Source organism: Caretta caretta, chromosome 19 (genome assembly GCF_965140235.1).
Source record: "Caretta caretta isolate rCarCar2 chromosome 19, rCarCar1.hap1, whole genome shotgun sequence".
Lineage (NCBI taxonomy): Eukaryota > Metazoa > Chordata > Testudines > Cheloniidae > Caretta > Caretta caretta.
Genome location: NC_134224.1, coordinates 5,603,166 through 5,627,549, shown reverse-complemented (window position 1 = coordinate 5,627,549; position 24,384 = coordinate 5,603,166). Strand labels below are relative to the sequence as shown.

Genomic DNA, 24,384 nt, shown 5'->3' with positions numbered 1-24,384 from the left:
CTCTGAGGAGCAGAGGGTCGAGTAACCTGGGAGCTGGCCCTAAATAAAAGGGCGGGACTGAAGCTGAACGTGGGAGAAGGAGATGGAGGGGATCAGAAAGTGCAAAAGGCAGAACCAGCAGCAGCGGGGCACGCGGGAGGGAGCTTACGCAGGGCCTTGAAAAGGAGGTGGAGTAACTCCATCCATCCATGGGAGGAGATGGGGCTCCAGTGCCGGGATTCCACTGCGGCAGAGGACAGGCTGGGCAGAGGATCTTTGTAGAGGCCTTTTGGGTAGGATGGAGGGGCGGGAAGGCCAGGAGATGAGCCTGAACGCACTTGCTCATTTTGTGCCAGCTGAGGTACCTCCAATAAAAGGGGACCTCTCGTTTGTGATGACCCGTGGTGGCCCCCAGAATCTGCACCCTATATGATTCCCTAGTGCAGCAATTCTCAGCTTTTCTCATCCCATGATCCTTTGTTACAATGAACTAGAGTTTCAGGATCACTCTCCCAGCTAGTTATAAAGAAAGGGAGGTTGAAGTTGGGAGCCCATATCCTCCACTATTTACTAGCTACAGACCTGATCCAAAGCCCATTGAAGTCACCGGAAAGACGTCCGCCAATTTCAGTGGGCTCTGGCCTGCCCTTCATCTGTAAGGTCAGAAGACGTAAAAGTCATTACAGGGCACTTGTAAAACTGACATTTTTATTTGAAAGACCTCATTTTGTGCATTATGTTCTCCTTCAATTTTACCCTGGTGCTAAGTATTGCTTTGGCAATTATGGTCTGCTTAGCAAACAGCACCCCTGCCATGCACATCTGTAGAGAAGGGGAGGAAAAACGACTTGCTAACCTGTTTTTTGTGTGCGTCTAATGGTGGGTTAATAGTCTGATTCACTGCCAAATCTGCTAGTTGTTAGCTCAGGGCTCCTTTAAAAAAAAAAGGGAATCAGGAATGGTATACTTATCCAAATTTCTCTGGGGTTGGCTGAGTCTTGGAGCTGAGCATGTCCCCTTTTTAGTGGCATTTGCATTTGTTTAAACCCTACATGAAACGTCTCTACAAAGCCTGTGTTTAGAAAGTGCCTCACCACAAGTCTAGCAGAGAGGAGGTACCCCAGCAAAGGAGCATGCTGAGTCAGAACCCACAGGCTCTAGTCCCACCTCGGATATGGATGACCTTACCCTTCATGTGCCTCAGTTTCCCCAAACAGGAAAATGAAGATGATCCTTATCTCACCGGGTGGGGTGAGGATGAGCTGACCAATGCATTTGAAACACCATAGAGATTCTCAAATGGAATTTGCCTATCAGAGGGCTAATAAAGAATAATTACTTAATTGGAGTCAAAAGCACATCCTCGCTCTGCCACTGATATGCTGTATGTCCATGGACAAGTCACTGGCCCTCTCTGTGCTTCTGTTTCCCTTCCCACCCTTTGTCTTTAGGTTCCATGTTCTTGGGGCAGGCATTGCCTCTTACTACATGTCTACACAGTGGGCCCTGCTGTTCAAATAGGTACAATAAGAAGAGTAGGCCCCTGCCCCAACAAACAGGCCATAGTTCCAATGAAATAATGCACTTGACATTTGCTGTGCAAGTTGTATATCCTGTTGGCAGAATAGCCAGACACCCAGGGCTAGGGTCCAGTCTCAGTTACTTCCGATTTATCCCAGTGGTGTTTACACTGGTGGTGTGACCAAGAGCAGAATCTGGTGCCCAGTCTAAAATCCCTATAGTATCTTGCAAAAAATAAAATGAAATGAAATTGCCTTGACGTTACTAAGCACAGCTGGGCAGTACCTTAGTCTCCCGTCTCTCCACCTGTACAGCATTCCAAGCAGCAGAGCAATCCCAGAGGGCCCCAAGCAGGCATACAGTCAGTACTTGCTTAGAGCTACCGAATTAAACACCAGCCTTGCTTCCTGCAACAGCTGGGCAGGGTGGAGACCATGAGAAATCTCTCACCCATGTCTTGACCAAGCCTGCCTCTGCTATACGCCCCCAAAGGAGAGATGCAGCATCTCCTTTAGGCATAAAATAGAATGGCTAATTCTGGGTCATTCTAACTAGGTTTGACTATTTTTTTGACCTTAATATATTTGTTGGCTTGGAATTCACATTTCTAAATGCCATCGCTAGCTCTAGCATCCCGTTGACACAAGGGAGGTCCTTAGTTTGTAGTAAGGACTGAGGACACGCAGGTACTTGGATACCATGGTGACGAGCAGGTGATAAGAAACTATGCAGCTGAAGTCAATGGGGGCTCAACTCTTGTGAAAAATCAGGGCCTGGGCCTCTAAATTTGGGCACCCGAAAGGAGACTGGGATTAAGTGACTCGCCCAAGGTCATGCAAAGAGTCAGTGGCAAAGCTGGGAGCAGCACCCAGCCCTCCCCCGTGCCTTAACCACAAGCCTCTTCCATGAAGACATGTCCTCTGACAGCCCTACTGACTTCAGTGCGGTCGCATAGGGCTAACGGAGGGCAGAACGGGGCCTGTGCAGGGGACAACTGAACTTGGGTTGGCTAAACTCCCACAACGGAGCCTGGAGGTCAACACAATGACTTCGGCTGACATGGATGCAGCCAGAAGAATGCTGTTACCCCTATGAGCCAGCTGTCTGTCCCCTGCAGGAGTAACCTATCTACTTTCCCTCCCCCTGCTCCCATGCTTGAATCTTCAAGCCGTCAATTAAAGTCCCCTCGGGAAGAGCCTTTTATTACTCGCTGAAAGCGCCATGGGGCAGGAACGGGCTTTGTTCTGTGTCTGACTCTGACCAGCGCCCAGCGCAATGGGGTCCTGGGCCATGACTGAGGCTCCTACGGGCTGTTGCGATCCAAATCATTCTGGGAAGGTGGCAGCAGGCAGGTGCGGTGAGGGACTAGCAGAGAAAGCATTAACAGGGAAGCTCCCCCACACACACCCCCACTCTGTGTGAAATCTCTTCAGCACAGAGCTTGGAGATCCTGTGACACTGAGTCAGTGGCTGGGGGAGAGAGGCAGTTTACATGACTGTGTTCCTCTTCCGCCCGTGTTTCAGGCACGCGGCCGGCACCCCTTCCCAAGCAAACCCTTTAATCTCCTTCCTGCGCCTACTGGAAGGGCAGCAGGCTGGGGGGTGGGAAATAGCAGCCAGAAGGTAAATATTGAAATGCTGCCGTGCTCCAGGAGCGGGCTCTAATTAACGATATTATGACTAATTGCCCAGCTTGTCTACGAACCTATTTACATCCCTTTATAACTGATAAATGTGTGAGTTCATGCAGAGCGGTGTGACAGCCCAGCCCAGCCCCCCGTAAGGTCTCATTAGCCCGGCAGGCAGACGCAGGGAGCACCTGCAGGGTCACCCCTCTCAACTGCCACCCACGCACTTCAGGCTCTGCACAGGGAGGAGCCAGGCAGGCAGGTGTGGAAGCAGTTTTATTGGCCGGGATGGCAACCTATATCCTTGCAGCACCTATGCCGCTAACGAGCCAGGCAGCAGCGAGGGAAGGCGCAAAGGCCCAGAGCCGGGGAGGGATTTAGGCATTGTGTGCGGAGCTGCACCTGCTCAAAGCTTGCCTGCCGGATCGGGCCCTGCAGGTGAGGGAGGCTGGGGACTGTCTGCCTCCAGGGCTTTGAGGATCACGCTGGGGCTGAGGCGGGAGAGAAGCCTGAGGCAGCAGTGCCCACACCTGGAGGCGGAAACTTCGGTACCGAGGGGGAACTTTGACAGCGGAAATGTAAGCGCTGAATGAGTTTAGGCACCAGTTGCGTGGAAGCTTTGTGGATCCCAATGGCACCCGAATCTTGGACTTAGGCACCTAAGTGGATCTGGACCCAAGCATCTCTCTGAAGCAGCATTTCTGAACAACTGGTCCGTGGACAGGCGCCAATCCCTGAGATCGCCCTGACACAGTTTAGGAAGGCAGCAAGCTGCTCTCTGGTATTGAAAGGTTGAGAAACGCTGATCTAAAATATTTATCTGGCTTCCATCCTTATAGTATCTGGGTACCTCACCCTCTTCATTGGATTTATCTTCACCCTACCCCTCTGGAGAAGGGAAGCAATAATAGTGCAGATGGGGAAACTGAGGCACAGAATGGCTAAGTGACTTGGCCAAGTCTGTGGCAGAGCTGGGACTTGAACTAAGGTATCCCCATGTCTTAGGCTTGTGCTCTAATCCCTGGACCATCCTGTCTCTATTGCAGTAGAACTTACAGGCCCCAAATGAGATTGGGAGCCCATTGTGGTGGGCACACATGGATCACGAGAGACTTTTCCTGCCCCAAACAGCTCGAACTATACAGGCTGGACAGCTGTGGGGTGAGAAGGGAACTGAGGCACAGAGAAGGGAAATATGTCATGTCTTGGGCCACCCAGCAGATCAGTGGCAGGGCTGGGCACTGAAATCCTGTCTTCACTCTGCGGTCCTCAGCCCTGCACCGTGCTGCCACATCAGTCAGCTATAAAACACACAGGCCCATTATCGAGGGTGTAAACTGGTGCAGTCAGTTGTCATTGATGGCTGAGATGGAGATTGCTAAGGCACTAGGGGATCTGGATGCTCTGTTCCCATTAATTGTAATGGCAAATGATGTCCAAGTGCTTTCATGCAGCTTTGAAAATCTCTGCCTGTGTGAATTACCTCCAGTTTGTCAGTCTCTTGCTCAAGGAGGTGCCCGGGACTCAGCAGGTGCAGCCGTGCCTATGTCAAATGCAGGGGGCTGCGGAGTTCCCTCTGCTGGGATTTTGCCTTTTCACATGCGCAGCCCAAAGGGCCATCAGCTTGTATTGCTGCATATCCCCTTGCAAATGAGGATCTGGAGTGCAGACTCTAATGGCCAAGAGACCCCTGAGTATCTCCCTTCTATTAAATATGGGATTTTACCCCAGATGTAGCATATACTTCACTGCAAACAATGCACTTCCAGATGTGTAACTAACAGTGAGAAATTATGGGCCAGATCCTCCGCTGGTTTCAATCCAGCCATGCCAGTTTACTTCAATGGCACAAGGCCAACTGACACGAACTGAGGGTTGTGGGCATCATTTTGGCAAACTCACTTGCAATGCTCAGTTATGTAGCAGAGATGGGGAGGGGTGATGGTGCAAAACAGAACCATTTACCCAGTCTCTGAGCCTGGATAATTTGGAATAAATTTGGATAATTTGGAACCTGGATCTTGAGGATGGGGGGCCAGGGTGGTTTGTTTGCTTCCGAGTTTGTCCTGAAAAGTAAACATCTAATCCAACCACAATACAGGTCTGCTGAGGGTCTGGTCCATATTATTCACTGACCATGTAACTGGGAGTAATAGCAGGCCCCCAGTGTGTAAGAGATAAAGCAATTAGAGGGTGTAAGTCAAAGCAAGATTGTTACTTTAAATTTACACCTTTCCCTGCCCCAGGCACAGAAATTACAACTTAACTCACTGACTGCTGATTCGCCATTGCCCTGCAGCTGTATAGTTCTCATCACTCACACCAGCACAAAGCAGGTCTAAGACCCAGGCATGCTGCTTTGGTAGCATTTTACCCCCACGGATGTAAATGCCAACACAAGGTGCAGGGCACTAGTGAATCAGTCCGTAGGGTCCATTACACCCACTTCCCATCATTCCTGAGTGGTTCACCACTGCCCCAGCCAAGCCAAGCCATTGTTCTGCTCCTCGGCAAAAGACAGCATCAGCTCCTCAAAGGAACATAAAGAAAGTTGCTGAGAAAATCAAATGCTGGCAAGCGGCTCTAAATCGGCTCACTGTGGCTGAAACTGCAGCTTACAACAAATACAGCTGCTCTGGGTAGGTCTGTGGAACTGGGACAGAGCACGACTGGGTACTGGGGGCACCTGTATGTCTCCACTCGCCGGCATGCCCGGTTGCTTTCATCCTATCCCATTTGCAGCTGCTTCTCTTGAAAGAGAAACATTTTTCCAGACGCTGCCTCTCTCTATTATTATAAAGTGGCTTCACTTGGCAGGGAGTTAATAATTTACCTTTCCCTGGAAGATGGATGCTTCCATCCCCTCGGAGTTTAAATATTCATGGGGCGGAAGAGAAATATCCATTAGGATATCTGGCCGCCATTTCATACCTTACTCAAACCCCACAGCTCTGTGAATGGAAAGCCAGGCTAGGAATGGGCTGAAGGCAGCATGGCATTGGGGATAGGGTGTTGAGCTGGGAATTAGGGGACCTGGGTTTTCTTCCCAGTTCTGCCACCATCTTTGCTGCATCATTGTGGTCATATCACTGCCCCAATCTGTGCCTCAGTTTCCTTATCTGTAAGATACTGACCCCACCTTTCTAAGCCTCTGAGGGAGGCTGGATGGTTTAAGGGATTAGTAAACTGTAAGATAAGGAGCTATTTCAGATGAGATTCATAGGAGTATTAAGCCAGAAGGGGGACCACTGTGATAATCTCATCTGACCTCCTGTATAGCACAGACCGTAGGATTAACTCCTGTTTGAACTAAAGCAGATTTTAGAAATACGTCTGATGTGGATGTAAAAATGGCCAGTGATTGAGAACCCAACACAGCTCATGGTAAATTGTCCTAGTAGTTAACTACCCGTGTCAAAAATATGCACCTAATTTGGCTTCAACTTGCAGCCGTTGGATCTTGTTATACCTTTGGCTGCCAGATTAAAGACACCCCCCCACCCACCCAACCCGCAACAAATGTTGGTTCTCCATAGAGGTACCAGTACACTATGATCCAAGTCATGCCTTAACTTTCTCTTTGATAAGCTAAATAGATGGAGCGCCTTGAATCTCTCACGAGAAGTCACGTCTTCCCATCCTGTAATTATTCTTGTGACTCTTTTCTGGACTTTCTCCAACATCCTTCTTGAAGTAGGGACACCAGCTCTGAACACAGTACTCCAGTAGCCATCGCACCAGTGCCAAAAAGAGGTAATAGAATCTCTCTACTCCTACTTAGTATTCCTGTTTATACATGCAAGGATTGGATTAGCCCTTTTGGGTACAAGGTTACCGCAGGAATTCGCGTTCAGCTGATTATCCACTATGATCTCGAAGTCTTTTTCCAGAGTCACTGCTTCCCAAGATAGAGTCCCCCATCCTATTGGGGGTGACCAAATTCCACAACCTCCTAATGTGGACGAATCTATGGGAAATGAGATCTCACCACAAAAACCACCCCTCCACCCCGGGTAGGGTTAGCAGAGAGGCCCAGGAAGGAGTGAGCTTTAGAAACAAGGAGCTCCTCTTTGCCCCTTAGGGGCAAATCTTCCAAAATAGCAGGCAATGTGTGGGCTGGGAAGGGGAGGTAGCTGTCCATGTCATGCACGTTCTGGAGAGAACAAGGACATTAGGCTCCAGGGCTGTTTGTGTGGTGCCTTTCACCAATGGGAAAGTGAGTTTGGGGTGAAATTCACCTGTGTGCAGAAGGGCAAGAACAAGGCCTACGCACCATATAAGTCTATTTTAAGGGCTCAGAATAGGTGCTGGGGCCAAGTGCCTAGTCCTCTGCGCGGGGGTGAATTTCACCCTCAAGAGAGAAATTAAATATCTGCCACATGAACTCAAATAACCACCAACCTGATCTGTCTGCTCCAACTCAAGGCGTAGGTCCATGGGTGTGAACGGGACAGGTTTGGGCCTGGGCTTGCAACCAGAACGTCACATTCCTAAGTAGCACCACTTTGTGGTTTCTTGACCTCTCACTCGCTCCCTTCAAATATTGTGGCGGGAATCCCCAGGTGGCACTGTAAGATTGTCTTACAAGTTTTGTTTGCAGAGGTGTGAGCACTGCTCAGTCTTGGCAGACATGCTATGTGGTTAGTTTTTTGATGGATTTTCTCTTTGGGGGAGCACTTGCAAGCAGCAAGGCAGGAGTTTGCTCTCTGCCCTTATCTGTCTCACTGGAGTTGAGTCTTTGGGGCAGAGTTGTTCCCTGGGAACTAGATATTGGTATTGGGCTGAGACTGGTGGGTGAAGGAGTTGCCTGCATGCAGTTTGTGACCATCTCTGTCCAAGGACTGGTGCATATAGGGTGAATAAACAAGTTTCACTACAAATACACCCAGACGCACTGATTTCTCCTCCAATGGGAAACTGGGCTGCAAGACTGAAGACATCTGAGACCACTCAGAGGGAGGTGACAAGATCTGTGCCGGCGTGCAATGCAAAGCTCCAAGCTCAGGGACCAACCCTGCCGTCCTCTCTTAGTTTGCTGCACCAGCGACACCGTATCCCCTAAGTGTTCTCAGCTCAGCATTAAGTTAGTGATTTGCTAGAAACACCGTGGCTGAGATCCTGATCCTATCACAATAGGGGGGAGGAAGGGTCACTCTAGGGAAGGCGTCATTTCTCCAGTGTAAAGAACAGCAGCATTTGGCCCAAAATATGCCATTCTCCTTGTGTATGCGTGCGCATCTTTGCGATTGCAGCTCCAAAAGTTAATTAAAACAGCAAAGATGTTCACTGCACCTGTGCAAAGACCCATTTAATCAATTACTACTGTGTAATTAGGTTTTTTCTTTGAAGTCTGGCTGTATGCAACATTTCAAGTTATTAGGATTTGAGCAAAAAGAAAAGGAGGACTTGTGGCACCTTAGAGACTTCATCCGACGAAGTGAGCTGTAGCTCACGAAAGCTTATGCTCAAATAAATTGGTTAGTCTCTAAGGTGCCACAAGTCCTCCTTTTCTTTTTGCAAATACAGACTAACACGGCTGTTACTCTGAAACCTAGGATTTGAGCAATTCATGAGTCATGAATATGTCATAGTAGCAGCCTGAAGCCCCAACTGAGACCAAAGCTCCCCGTGCTAGGCACAGTACACACAAAGCCCCAAAGAGCTTACAGTCCATGCAGACCAGACAGACAAGTGATGGGAGAAAGGTGCTTTTGAAAGCTTTACCCAATAATTCTGCCTAAGTTCCACTTTCAAAAGTGATTTAGGAGCCAAAGTTTTAGTTAAAGTCTATGGCATTTAGACTCCTAAGTCACTTAGGTGCTTTTGAAAATTTTACTTATTGTCTCTGATGTACAGATGGGGAAAACGGGACCCAAAGAGATTAAATGACTCACCCGTGGCCACACAGGGAATCTGTGGCAGAGCCAGCAGTTTAACTCAGGTCTCCTGAGTTCCAGTCTAGTGCCTTAAGCACAAAACCATCCTTCCTGTCTTCCATGAAGCGAAGAGAGTCTTTGGATAACTGTAATCCAGTCCCCCTCCATCCTCATACACCCCAGGGATAGCTCAGAAATGGCCAGAAGGATTTTCCTCAAACTTCGATAAGATTCCCTTTTGGGCTAAGTTCCAACATGGAAAGTTACAGCCCGGTGAGTAATTTTTAATTCTCAGAAAGTTATGAGCCGCTGAAACCGGTGGGTCTTAACACAAACTGCACCAAAACCCTGGGCCCCGATCCTGCAATCGGATCTGCACGGGCTGGCTCCTGAACTCATGTTATTCCTGGTGATTTCACTGGGACCCTGCAGGATCTGCTTGTGGGGATCCAACTGCAGGATCAGGGCCTCCGTTAAAGCTGTCATGCACATATACTCATATTATTCTGCTTCCCCCCCCATGACTTTGCCTAGCTCAGCCACTGAAAGCTGTTAGCTGGTTTGAACACTAGGGCTGGCTTAGCTCATCAGCCCAGCGTGGATTAAATTTAATGGTGTCTGGTAGATGGCATTGGTCACAGAAATATTAAAGCACAGAGCAGTACATGCAGAGGGGATTTTTAGTCAAGCGAGATGATTGCATTTTCAAGCAGTAACTGGCGTTTCTTTATGTATTAGGAGGGTTGGGGCGGTCATTATTTTGTGTGTGCTGTCTGGTCTTGATAATTACAGCCAGCTTCTGCCATTGCCTACCTCCTTCTTCTCTGACCTTTGGGGGCGAATTTGGAGAATGGTGGTACTTATGAAGGTGAGGAATTGGCTAAAGGCAGCAGTTATCCAGGAAGGTCTGTGGTACCTTCCTCTCCCCCACCCCCTCAAGGTCCACTGACGTCCTGACCTGTAGCCCCCTGCTGTTCCAGCTTCCCCCCCCCCCCCACGCACCTCATGCCTGACTTGTAGCCCATCTGCTCTTCCAGTACTGGGCTCCTCCCCGGCCATGCCCCTCACTCCGCTGGGGCACTTTTTGCTATTCCAGCCCCCGGACCGCCCCCAAGTATTAATTCCTGCAGTCGTGTGCTTTGGGCAGCCCTCCAGGGGCTAGACCAAGACAACAGCGCTCGTTTCCCCTGTGATGCAAGGCAGTGGAGTGGTGCCCAAGTCTCCAGAGATGAAAGGCTCACATTTCTAAGCCACCCTGCCTCATGAGCCTCCCTGATTACTGAATTCTGTCTGCCTACACGGCCCTGAAGAGGTCTCAGAAAGACGGATCTGGAACTTCCAGGCTGTGAGATGCGGCCTGCTATAGAAGTGCACAAAGGAAGCTGGTGCAGCCCGGATGGGGTGCTGTGATCAGTGCGCCCTGGGCAGCAGAGGTTAAGGGGAAAGGAAGTGGTGTTTCCCCCATCAGCTCTCCATGAACACACAGCAGCAGCAGGTCACACCTGCCTTTGCCCATTTGTGTTAAGCCAGGAGCAAAGACCCAGGGGTGGGGACTTGTGCACAAGGCTTCACAGCACACTTCAGTCAGTCGTGGCTCCCTGTAAATACCGTTGTCAGACCAGAACTCCCCACCTCCCTAAAAAACCCATTAGCAAAACCAACATGCTTTCCACAAATGCACACACACGAGTTGCCTCCTGTCCTACTGAAATGTAGCTACTTACCATAGACTATCAGGGCTGGAAGGGACCTCAGGAGGTCATCTAGTCCAAGCCCCTGCTCAAAGCAGGACCAATCCCCAACTAAATCATCCCAGCCAGGGCTTTGTCAACACTGGCCTTAAAAACCTCTAAGGAAGGGAGATTCTACCACCTCCCTAGGGAGCCCATTCCAGTGCTTCACCACCCTCCTAGTGAAAAAGTTTTTCCTAATCTCCAACCTAGACCTCCCCCTCTGCAACTTGAGACCATTGCTCCTCGTTTTTTCATTCTGATGTGGAACAAGGCGACTGGTTTATCAGTGCACAGTAACTGTACCCCCCACCCTTTTTTTTTTTTTGGCGAGGGAGGTGTTGCGGACATGAAGCAGGATGCAATTTGGCCAGGACACTGGGTTAACAGCAGAATCTGTGGGGTCAGGAGGATTACAAGAGACCATTAGTGATGGCTAGTTGTCAGGGCCTTGGTTTTGCTTCTTGCTCAAAAGACATATAGAGGCTGCACGGAGGTAAACTCTCTGAGCCTGGGGATTTCTTGTTTACAGCCTCCCTGAACCTCGGCCTGTGCCCCAGCTTCATCCCCCTGGCGTGCGGGGGCCCAGCCTGGTAACAAGCCAAGGTGTTTTTGGCGTGGGGCTGGCCGTTCTCACTGAAGTTGCAGAAAGCGCCTGCGAAAGCCACTTCCCCATATTGCAGGTTTTCATTCTCCCCTGACAATTTCTGTTGCAAAGCCGCTGCGTCTGAACAAGCTCTCACACGCACACAGTCCCTTGCTCATCCCTGCTAGCCCCGTGCAGGCTCCTCCAGCCAGTGCCAGGCTTCCCTCCCCACATCCGCGACACTGAAGGTGATGGCAACATAACGCCCTGAGCTGGAGAAGTTGCAGGGGGGGGGGGCGGATTCACACTGTGCCCTTAAACCTAAGCCAGAGCCTGTTGGGAGGCAGCTGTAGGGAAGTTAAGAGGCAAAAAATCCCAAATCCTGACCCACTTCCCCCACTGCCCAAAATGCTGGGCCATACCACAGCTCCAGCTCTGTTTCTCGAGCCTATGAGCTGGACTAGCAGCTGCAGCCCCTATGCTGGGGGCAAACGCCGCAGGGGCTCCACCCTTGTGTTTGCAGTGGTTCCTGCTCCCAGGGCTAGGATGTGCTGGGAGGCCATAACGCTTCCCTTTCCACGCTACCCACGGGACTCTTGCCGCCCCTGCATGGCTGCTCTGGAGGTCTTGACATGGGCTACTCTGACCTAGACCCAGCGTCACAAGATAATTGGCCTGGGACACTTGGCGTTTGGGAGCCTGACTTTCCCAGAGAGGAAGGCTGGTCATGTGGTGAAGGCTCAGGGCTGGGGCTCAGACCTGGGTTCAATTCCCTGCTCTGCCACAGACACCCTGTGTGGCCACGGGCCAGTCACTTCATCTCTGTGCCTCAGCTCTGCAGCTGTGGGCCAGGGAAAGCCATCCCCGTTACTTGTCCGTTCAGACTGAGCTCTCTGGGGCAGGGACCGTCTCTCAGAGGCACTACGGTGGGGCCTGGTCTTGGCTGGAACCCTAAAATGGCACCGCGGCGATGCCTGTTGCAAGTTCTGTGCCACAAGGCCCCGGAAGAGTTTCCTGTGAAATGGGGCTGCACCAGGTAGATTTTTTGCACATCCCGCTCCCTTCCGAGCTGTGTCGTGCTGATGTCACTCTCTGGATCGGAGCGGACGCCCCTGGTTTTCCTTTGCACAGCCAGGTGTCTTTCCGCCAAACAGATCGGGGGCATGGGGATGCCCCCGGGCTGCAGCCTCCCCTCCCCAGTACTCGGAACGACCAGGCTGCTGCATGAGTGGAGAGCGCATAACAGACTTTCCCCTTTGTCTCCTTTTCCTCTCCCTGCAGCTGACCCCGCCCAGCAGCCCCCCCAAGACAGAGAGCGACTAGCTGACCATGTTTAACGGGGAGACTAGTTCCTCCTCGGCTAAAAATGTGGTCCGCAGCTCCAGCATCAGCGGCGAGATGTACAACGTCGAGAAGAGCAACAGGGGCAACCCGGACTCGGCCAGCATCACCTCCAACAAGAAGAGGCGCTCTAGCCTCGGGGCCAAGATGGTGGCTATCGTGGGGCTGTCCCAGTGGAGCAAGAGCACCCTGCAACTCAACCAGCCTGGTAAGAGCGGGATATTTGTGCTCGCTGGAGGGGATGCGTCAGGAGATCCCTCGCTTCCTGCCCAGCGCCCTGTGTATCCTTGGCTGCAACGCTGCACTGGGCACAGTCCCGTCGCTCACACCCAGCTCGGGATCAGCTGCTGGCACAGGGCATGCAAACTAAGCTGTCATTATGGCTAGCACATGCCCAAGCCACCTGCCCTTCCCTCCCTCTGCCAGAATAGTGCTCAACTGCAGAACCTGCTCGGTTCTGTCCCCTCTGACCTCGATCACTGTATCCATGGGGGTGATGCAGAAGGGATGCTGGAGAATGGACCCAACTCACCATTTCCTCTTGGTTACCACTGGCCCAAACAGCTGTGGCTTTCACACCTGTCCTTGCAAAGGGCTGAGAGACGCATGATGGGAACTGAGGGTTCTAGGGACATTCTAGGTCCAGCACCTTAGAGCGTGATCTAAACCCCATTGAAACAAATGGAAATCTTTCCATGTACTTCAGTGTATTTTGGATCAGGCCCCTCGTCCCTTCTGCTCTAATCCCATTGCATGAGACTGTGGGTAAAATTTTCAAAGAGTATGTCTAAGGGGAAGATGTCCCTGGTCACAGAAGGAGGTGGGGCACCAAACTCCCATTGATTTTCGGTAGCATGAGGTGTCTAACTGCCCTTTGTGTCATTGAAAAGCCTTCCCCAAAGTGATTTAGGAGCCTACGTTACATTGACTTTCACAGAAATTTAAGTTCCTGAATGCCAAAGTCACTTTTGAAAATGGGACCTATGGTCCCAATCCTCCAAGGTATTTAGGCACCCAACTCCTATGGAGAACAATTTAGGTGCCTAAACACCTTTGAGAAATCAGACCGTTAGGCTCTTTTGAAAGTTTGACACCCCCTCAGCACCATCATTAGTAGCTCCGTCTCCTTGGTCTTTTGCAAGTGAGCTTGAAATGAAAGGGAAGAAGAATGGATTGGATGGAAGAAGCTAGGGGCATTTCCCTCAAACCCTTCCAGAACCTACACTGGGAAAGAAATGAAACTTCCCACTCGCATTAAAGATCATGATAAATCTGCCCAAACCGCCTCTCCTTCCAGTTGTGGGACGCTGGATGGAGACTACATGCAGGTCACTGGTTTTTAAAACCACATGGTAATGTAGACAGATCCAGTGTCGGGAAAGTCTGGAACTCTGACCTTTCTTGGTATTAAAACCAAGCTGGGGATTGTTGAAGGCTTAGGGTTATGGTTACACACAAAAGTTGTACCACTTTAACTATCTCCACATAGCTAAAGCAGTAGCTCCCTGCAGTATGAACATAGCTGTGTGGGCATAGAGGCGCCTTCTACTGGTATAGGCTATTCCCCTAAACGTACCAGTATAAGGCATCTTTATAACAGCACATTGTATCCACACTAGTCGTGGCATTGATCTAGCTATTTTGGTAAAGGGCCAGGGAAGGTGCAGACCAGGTTATGTCATCTAAATGGGATCAGGGCTCCAGTGCTCTTGGCCAATGGCTCTCAACCTTTCCAGATGACTGTACCCCTTTCGGGAGTCTGATTTGTCTTGTGTACCCTCAAGTTTCACCTCACTTAAAAACTACTTGCTTACAAAAGAGAAGAATGAGGGGAGATTTGATAGCTGCTTTCAACTACCTGAAAGGTGGTTTCAAAGAGGATGGATCTAGACTATTCTCAGTGGTAGCGGATGACAGGACAAGGACTAATGGTTGCAAGTTGCAGTGGGGGAGATTTAGGTTGGATATTAGGAAAAACTTTCACTAGGAGGGTGGTGAAGCTCTGGAATGCATTACCTAGGGAGGTGGTGGAATCTCCTTCCTTAGAAGTTTTTAAGGTCAGGCTTGACCAAGCCCTGGCTGGGATGATTTAATTGGGGATCGGTCCTGCTTTGAGCAGGGGGTTGGACTAGATGACCTCCTGAGGTCCCTTCCAACCCTGGTATTCTAGGAAAATCAGACATAAAAATACAAAAGAGTCACAGCTGCACGATTACTGAAACAGGTCTCATTTTTACGGTATAATTATAAAATATATCAATTGGAATGTAAATATTGTACTTGCATGTCAGTGTATCGTGTGTAGAGCAGTATAAACAAGTCATGGTCTGTATGAAATTCTAGTTTGTGGTGACTTCACTCGTGCTTTTTAATGTAGCCTGTTGTAAAACTTGGCAAATATCTAGAGGAGTCGACGTAGCCCATGGAAGACCTCTGTGTAACCCCAGGGGTACGTGTACCCCTGCTTGACAACTACTGGTCTAGGCACTGTACAGACAGAGTAAAAGACAACTCCTAGTCCAAAGAGCTCTACTCACGTTAGCTCTGAAGAGTTTTGTGCCCCATAATTAAAACTGCATTTCTGTTGAAAGGTGGCTTTTCTGCAAAGGGCTCTAAAATTCCCGTGCAGAGGCAAATTGCCTATGAAATTGCTATGGAGCATTAGGAGCTGGGGTAGAGTTTATGCTGCAGATTGGAACCCCAAATTGACCAAACGACTCAGATAAATTTTGGGCCAAATCCTGAGATTTTTGCCCTCTGAGGGTGGGACAACCCTGTAGAAGTCAGTGGGAGCATTGCCAGCATAAGCAGTAAATTGCTCGGGATCTGGCTCTCTGCATCTAGTTGTAGTTGTTTCTCCATGAAACCTTCATATAAAAGGTGCTAGTGGGAGGAAGATGCTAATTCAGAGAAAGAACTAGTCAAATATTTTGGCTACGGGAATTTTTAAGTGCTTGAAATAGATCTTTAAAAGAAGCTGGTGAGCCCATCTTAGCCCCAGCATTTTCTCTGAGTTATTGCTTTTTAATTTTGGTTCTTGTTGGCATTTCATGGTTCAGTAAAGTGTGTTATATAGGGAGAAGGAGTTAATTTTGAGCCGGCAAGACTTGCACTTCTGAGATGTTTCTGAAGGGTTATCATTACCCTAGAAAGCTAAGCAAAGAGCATCCCAAAAACAAAGCTGGGCAAAACTCCACCCAGAGACAACAGACTCCATACCTTCTCAGGTCCCCTAGGACTGAGTGAGAGACAGTCTAATCCATGCAACAAAACAAATGGTCTGGAAGCAACTGACTCTAAAGGCAGCTCCCATTCCCAAAACAAATAGGAGCTCAATTTTTCACCAATGTTCTAAACTGAAAAATTTGTCAGTGCATCTGTGCTCCACCCACAGAGCAAAGAGCCAACATGCAGCATCAGCACCACTTAAACCCCTGCCCCCCCCACAAGCCCTATTTTGAGGGGGGACTGAAATGGCGCAGAGACCTTGTGCGGGCCCCTCATTCGGGGGTGAATTCCATCCACAGTCACTGGCTTTGTGTGCCTAAATATGGGTCTCTTGAATGCAGAATGGATGCGCTGGCAACTTTGGCAGACAATTCTCAAGGCCCGCTGAACCACGGAGCCTTCCAAATGGGTAGATCTGAACTGGTGATACGCACACACCCCACCCTTCCTGAATAGCAGCTGCCACTTCACAGATGGACTCTGCAAGGTGGGAAAAAAGCCACAATTGACCGTGAAAGTCAGGAAACAGGCTGGGGCATGGGTGTGCGCCGAGAGAGCCAGCCCTTTTCCAATAGGCCTGCTCCTTCAAAAGGACTGGTTTCTACTGGTCCAGAATAGGCCTGCCCGCTGCAGGAGCGGGGTGTGAGAGTTCAGAGGGGCCTGCGAGTTGTCCATGAGCACACTGTCGCTTTCAGCACCATGGACAAGACTCAGTGACACAGGGCTCAGCAAGTTCGGCAGGCGGAGGTGTTTGCGTAGAGAGAGCTTCCGGGAGGGCTGCTGGAGACCTAGGTCCAGGTCCGTACAGGTATTTAGGCTGATGGAGCCAGGCCCTGCTCCCTAGGAAGAGTGTCTGTAGGGTTGGGTTGGTGGGGCCCACGTGCTGAGGAGGTCACCAGTGGGAGGCTCACAACCAACCTAGGCAGCAGGATCATACTGTGGAGGTGATTTGGGTTAGAATCATAGAATATCAGGGTTGGAAGGGACCTCAGGAGGTCATCTAGTCCAACCCCCTGCTCAAAGCAGGACCAATCCCCAATTTTTGCCCCAGATCCCTAAATGGCCCCCTCAAGGATTAGAACTCACAACCCTGGGATTAGCAGGCCTGTCTTTCCCATGCATGCACACAATCTCTATGGGGCAATAGATCTCTCTGCCTGCCTGGCAGACCCCACTCCTTTCCTCACCCCTACAATCTCTTGCTTCTAGCCCTTCCAGCAGGGAAATCTCTTTGTGGAGAACCTGGCCTGAAATTCCTTTACAAGAAAACCTAAAAGTCACAGGACTGAGTGTGATTAAGGGGAGCTCAGTTGTCGTGGTTTTCTCCCCTAACATCCAGGGAGCTGTCTATTAGAAACTACCACTGTTTGGGCTTAGTCCAGCACCCACATCAGAAAGCCACGCCACACCTGGCACTATCCTGAGCCCCCTGATTGGCAGCTTCAGAGGAGCCAAGGGCCATGGAGAATGGCCTGACCTCCTGGGCAGGGGAGGGCTGTGGAGCAGTTTCACTCCAGCTGCCTGGGCTTTACCTGCTCTGGGCTGGAGAGAAGATGTCGCAATCCAGGGGTGTTGATTCAGCACCTTTCACCAGCACTAAGAGTTCTCTACACCACACCCTGCTGCTGGGGTTGTTCCCTTAAACCCCGAGGGTGCAAGAAATTGGGGGGGTAGGGCTGTGGATGCCTTTACTGGCATCCTGATAGTATAACTGGCTCTGTTGATAATAAAAAACTTTAATCTTTCTGAGCATGTCACAAATCTTAATGCAGATATCCCCACAGCACCTCTGTGCAGTAGAGAAAGGCTATTATCTGAGAGACTTGGCCAAGATTACGTAGAGGGAGTCTGTTGTCAGAGGATGACCTTAAACCCAGGTCTCCGAACTCCTAGGCTAGTTCTCTAACCATTGGGCCATCCTCCTTCTGCTTGTTTGACAGGGCAAATCTCAAATCTAGTAATGGGGCTAGGGGAAAACAGGCTTGGCAGGATGCACACAGCTGGAGAACCTGTGTTCTGCACCGATCGCTCTCTCAGAAATGCTATGGCAGAAACAGAGGACGATTCCGGTTGGGCATCATGAATGGGCAAGACTTGCCTAGGAGGAGGCTGAAAAAAAAATTGGGGCTGTTTACGGCTGAGAGAGGAAACAAAGCTCTTGAATCCTTTCCTCCTCTGCTGAGATTGCCACGAAAGGGACCCACTGGAGTTTTGCAACAGGAATACTTGGAGCTAGACTGAGATCCTAGCAACTCATTTCAGATGAGAGGGAGGGTCTGACAGCCACAACTTTTACTCTCCCAGCCTGGGCTGGGTTTGATCTTGCAACCTGAGTGAGAAAGAGTTCTCTCTTATTCGTAATTCCCCAGCTCAGCCAGGCTCCTAAACTAGCCCCCTGACCACAGGGGTTTGAGAGTCCAAATCTCAAGTCCAGTTTTGAATATGGGCAGTATGGGTAGCTCAAGTCCCTCCTGATGAGCCGCTGAGCTGAAATTCATAGATTCATAGATTCATAGATATTTAGGCCAGAAGGGACCATTATGATCATCTAGTCCGACCTCCTGCACAATGCAGGCCACAGAATTTCACCCACCACTCCTAAAAAAGACCTCACACCTATATCTGTGCTATTGAAGTCCTCAAATTGTAGTTTGAAGACCTCAAGGAGCAGAGAATCCTCCAGCAAGTGACCCGTGCCCCATGCTACAGAGGAAGGCGAAAAACCTCCAGGGCCTTCCAATCTGCCCTGGAGGAAAATTCCTTCCCGACCCCAAATATGGCGATCAGCTAAACCCTGAGCATATGGGCAAGATTCATCAGCCAGATACTACAGAAAATTCTTTCCCGGGTAACTTGGATCTTACCCCATCTAAAAACCCATCACAGGCCATTGGGCCTATTTACCATGAATATTTAATTACCAAAACCATGTTATCCCATCATACCATCTCCTCCATAAACTTATCGAGTTTAATCTTAAAGCAAGATAGATCTTTTGCCCCCACTACTTCCCTCGGAAGGCTATTCCAAAACTTCACTCCTCTGATGGTTAGAAACCTTCGTTTAATTTCTAATCTAAATTTCCTAGTGGCCAGTTTATATCCATTTGTTCTTGTGTCCACATTGGTACTGAGTTTAAATAATTCCTCTCCCTCTCTGGTATTTATCCCTCTGATATATTTATAGAGAGCAATCATATCTCCCCTCAACCTTCTTTTAGTTAGGCTAAACAAGCCAAGCTCCCTGAGTCTCCTTTCATAAGGCAAGTTTTCCATTCCTCGGATCATCCCAGTAGCCCTTCTCTGTACCTGTTCCAGTTTGAATTCATCCTTCTTAAACATGGGAGACCAGAACTGCACACAGTATTCCAGGTGAGGTCTCACCAGTGCCTTATATAATGGTACTAAAACCTCCTTATCCCTACTGGAAATACCTCTCCTGATGCATCCCAAGATGACATTAGCTTTTTTCACAGCCATATCACATTGGCAGCTCATAGTCATCCTATGATCAACCAATACTCCAAGGTCCTTTTCCTCCTCCGTTACTTCTAGCTGATGCGTCCCTAGCTTATAACTAAAATTCTTGTTATTAATCCCTAAATGCATGACCTTACACTTCTCACTATTAAATTTCATCCTATTCCTATTACTCCAGTTTACAAGGTCATCCAGATCCTCCTGTAGGGTATCCCTGTCCTTCTCTAAATTAGCAATACCTCCCAGCTTTGTATCATCTGCAAACTTTATTAGCACATTCCCAATTGAGGGATTTCCTCTTCCCCTATTTACTGGGGGGAAATTCTCTGGGCTGGGTGGTGCGGAAGGGCCGACTAGATGATCATAAATGATCCCCGAGAGCTGTACAAATCTATGAAACTTCAAGACAACTCAGGCCGAAGCCTTTTAGTCTGTTTTGTCCATTTCTTAGCCCAATTCGGCTTAAAAACTGCTTAGATTAAAACAAAATGAAATAGGCCCTCAAAGAATATAGATGAGTTCCTGCATCCCATTGCTCATAGTGACTAGCGCACACGCTCATGGGTGCATTCCCACAGGAATCAAGGGCGCCATGTATAAGTACGAACCCATGGGAGTAAGGGTTGCAAAACCTGGCCCTAAGTTAGTAGGACAAATGTGATCCATTCCAGGCAGAAGCCATGGTGCATCTCCAAACACACACTAGACAGAAATCAAGTTGTCGGGAATGGCAGTTCCTGGCTGCCTTTCTCATCCATTCTATTCCCTGCCATCCATCCCACTGCATGCATCCTCCTGCCAATGCGTTCTGACCCTTTTGACACTAGGCTCTAGCCAGGATGTAATTGGGTGGAGAAAGGGAGATTTAGCCGATCAATAAGTGTCACATCCCTGAGTATATATGGTATCCCTGAGTGTATATATATATCTTTGCATCACAGGCACCAACCCTCCGCTATACTTCAAGGGAGATAATTATGGGTAATGAAATTTACCAGTCCGGGCTGGAAATGTTTCAAATGCCAGAATAGCAACAGGTGGCCTGGGAAAGAGATTGTCCTCCTGCGTTTGTTTGCTCATAGAAGCTCTAATTCAACTAAACGAAACCCCCATAATCTCCAAGTCCCCTTCCACAGCTTTACCCATCCCACTGCCTCCTCCCCAACTAATTTCAGGGGTGTCAGGGGGCAGGGGGTTCAGACCACAACAATAAAACCAAGGCCAACGATTGTGAACCTGCCTGCTTGCAGCAAGGACTAGCAGGCTGCAACTCAGCTGGCTCATTAGGTTACTTCTGCCCAGTTCTGCCTCATCTGGGAGCAAAGTCTTTCAAATAAAGAAAACTTGAAACAAAAACCTTCATAACAAAGGGTTCTTTTCTTCCCCGGGTACCTCAGCAGGGCTGCAGCTTTCCAGGGTTCCTCCATGGCTGGAGCCCAAGTTGGTCTGGACTCTGTCTCCATTCTCCTGGCTCAGAAGGGACTAGCCAGCAATTCTCACCCCACCATAAGGAGGACAGGCAGGTTATATACTGCTCTGCTTCCCAGAGTTTGCCCTGATTGACAGAGAGAGAGAGAGAGAAGCCTTGCCCCACTCCACACTAAAAGGCTCGTAGTCCTAGGCCCTAAAAGGAACAGTTGCCTCATTTTTCCCCCAGACGCCAACTGTTATCCCTGGATGATTTTCTCTCTCCCAGCATCTGCCTCTGTTGTTCCCTCGGCCTCTGCTTGCCCCAGAATGCCTGAAACACGGTAACCTGGCCCCGAGATGTCCCCATTTTGCCTTAAAGGGCAAGCATACCCCATTTCTCAATGCCCTACTCATTTTAGGTAGGAACCTCTAGCTTCCTATTGATGTCCGTGGGATTTGTGGGTGATCGGCACCTCTGAAAGTCAGTTCACTTTTATTTAGGTGCCTACATTTGGAGTTAGGAGCCTAACATTGGGTAACCAAGTTAAAACAGAAAGTTGGCCTCACTTCATATTAGAGCCAGTCCATAGAGAGTGAGTATTTCCAGAGACAACTTTTTAAATGAAAGATTTTCCCTGTTTTTCCAGGGTTTTTTTTTATAAAAATTTTTCCATCTTTTTAATGGAAAAACTGAATTTTGGGGGTAAAAAATCAGAATATTTCAAAGGAAAATATTTTTTTCACAAATATTTCATCCCATCCCCCTTATACTGTATATATATATATATATAAAGCCCTTTTTAAAATGATCAGAAAAATGTGTGAGTTGAAAAATGTCATCAAGCTGTACTTCTAAGAAAGACCAGACACATGGGGCCTGGTTCCTAACAAAGGCCCCGGCTTGGGGGCCATTTATTTAGAAAGGAAGGATGGGCTAGTGGTTCAAGTGTTGGACTGGGACTAGTGTCAGTTGCTTATTCTGCCAGACTTCCTGCGGGACCCTGGACTCCGTTCCCAATCAGTGACTGGAGAGAATATCATTGTCGTACCCCACAGGAGTGTGGTGAGCCTCAATCCATTAGAGAGAGTGAGGTGCTCATACACTATAATAAGGGGGCTGGAGAAAGCGTAGAAAGTGATTTATCAAGGTGCCCGTCTCACTCCAGACAAAGAAAATGAACCAAAAGCCCCAGGTACAGGCTGAGTTCATCCCCACCAAATGGACTTGTCAAATCCAGGTCCGCCTCAGCTTGCAGGAGAGAGATGGCCAGGGAACCCCATCTGTCTTTGTCCAGCTGAGGGGAGGCCCCCTCTGTTAGGATAACAGGACCCAGCTGCTCTTCCAGGCTTCCTGCTGGGTATTATTTGTATTTCAGTCATGCCTAGAAGCCTCCCTCAAGATCAGGGCCCCATTGTGCTGCTGGGGGGGAGGTGGAGAACTCGGGTCTCTTGACATCCATGCTAGTGCCCAATCCACTAGGGCAAGTCAAGAGAAGCTGCTATGCTTTTTAAATCCCAGCCAGAGGCCTCTCCTTTCATACCCTGCAGGGTTTGAGGTGGGCAGTTGGGCCCGGTGTGGGGCTGGCCCCCTGTGAGCCTGTGCTCCCCCCAGGACAGTGGCTGGCACTTTCCCAGTGAGTGGGTGATGCAGATTGTTTGTGGGCAGGTGGTATGTGGACACAGGCCCAGGTTTATTGTCTAGTCAAGGGAGCTGAATCATGAATTATCGGCATACAGGTACTGTCATATCAGATCAGCCCAGTGTCTCGTCTAGTTTGCTGCCTCTGACATCGGCCAATGCCTTGCGCTTTAGAGGAAAACAAAAAAGGGAAACAATCTCTTTCCACTCCTAGTCCCATAATGCATCTGGCTAGTGGTGCAATGCAGTATATGGGAGGGGGAGGGCAGGTTCCTTCCTGACCCTGGCAGCAATCATTATAGGCCCTGAAGCATGAAACTGGTTTGGCCCGATCGTTATCTTTACTTGTGTCGATACAAATAGTAATGGTTCAAAATATGGAAGGGTGCATGGTCTAAAGAGCAGAGCAGGAGCCAGGGTTCTGCTGTGACCAGGTGTAGGAGACCCTGCGTGGGGGTTCCAGTCAGCTCAGGCTGAGCATGTCAGTCTGCGAAATAGAAGACCAGAAAACACCACTGGTCTGTCTGTGTCCAGCAGCCTCTGCTGAGAGGCCCCTATAATCATTACAACCACAGCCTGTCTCCTCTCTGCTACGAAGGATGCTACAGGTTCTCTTCCAGGCTCTGCTACTGACTCACAGGGTGACCTTGGGCAAAGCACATCCCATTCAGTGCCTCAGTTTCCCCATCTGTAAAAGGGGGATGGTGGTACCAATCTATTTCTCAGAGAGATTGTGAGGCTCAGTTTGCGCCTGTTTATGAAGAGCTTTGAGACTCGGCTGAAAGGTGCATCGAATTAATGGGGTGGGGAGTGGGGCTGTGTGTCTTGTGGGGACAGACAGACAGACCGATGGCGGGCGGGGGGGCTCAGCCGTTGGGCAGGGAGCTGGAGGAGGGCATGTTGGTTTTCATTTGCTCAGTACATGGAACTGTCCACGTGTCCTTGGGCCTGGGTCTCTCCCACTGGCTCTGAGTAACTGGAGCCCAGCGCAGAACAGGCTAAGGGTCACGCCCTGCCCCCCCCCCATGCACCCATTGGCTTCACTGAGGTCAGAGGCAAATTCAGCCCCACTGAGGCTGCAGTACAGCTGGCCACCTTGCACCCCTTGGGTGGCCACATAGCCATGGCCTCATGCCCCCGGGAAGGGGGCCTCCTTTCCTTGCCGAAGAGGAGGCTTCGCAGACCCCCCTAAACCCCCCAGGTGCCTGATGAATCACTGGCCCACCCTGCGGGTGGCTGAGAGACGCCAAAGCGAATTAGCATCAACGCGGGGAAGGCAGGGCATGAACCAGCTCGCGGGGGGGGGGGGAGGCGAAGGGGGGGGTTGTGGGGAGAGGGGAAGGGTTGCCATGGTAACCTGTGACTGGACCATGAAAGTGGTGGGGGGGAAGCTCATGTAAAATGCTGGTCAGAAATAATCTGGGAGCATGAGGGGCTGCGGGAGTGCCCGTGGGGAACGGCGCACCGGCCGCCTGGCCTGGCTTTCTGCCACCGCAGCTTCACCTGGCTTGCCTGATTAGCCCCACCTGGCCACCTTTTGCGGGGGGCTCGCTCTCTCTCTCTTCCCCTCCCCTCTGCCTCAGGCTGCAGTGGCTAAGGGAAAACTGAGCCCCAACCCCTCCACCCCTTTCCTGCCCCTTCTGCTGAGGCTTGGGCAGCGGGGAGTCCCCGCAGCTGGAGAGGCCGGAGGTCAAATCCCCTGCCAATGTAACCCCATTTGCACCCACAGAATATGGGGCCTGGGAGTCTGAGGCTTTGCCCGCAGCTGGCAGCGAGCCTCCCGGCATGGGCAGCCAGACTCGCGCTAACTCGGCGCAGGCTAGCGAGCCGAAAAACGGCAGCGTGGAGGTCGCAGCTTGGGTGCAGCTCAGGAGCTCAAGCCCCCCGCCCCGCCCTGCCCCGCCCCACCCTCTGGGTCTGAGCTCAGGTGGCTCCCGCAGGGGCAAACCCTGGCGTTCCTCTCTCTA

General features: G+C 50.1%; 1 protein-coding gene across 1 annotated transcript in view; it reads left to right on the top strand.

Moving 5' to 3' along the window:
* The window catches only part of RIMS3 (regulating synaptic membrane exocytosis 3), a 41,368-nt gene that overhangs the window by 5,092 nt on the left and 11,892 nt on the right, over window positions 1–24,384 (top strand). The window contains exon 2 of the mRNA XM_048825704.2: window positions 12,602–12,869. Within this exon, the coding sequence (XP_048681661.1) occupies window positions 12,650–12,869 (220 nt within the window). The 5' untranslated portion in view covers window positions 12,602–12,649. The remainder of the gene's footprint in view (window positions 1–12,601; window positions 12,870–24,384) is intronic.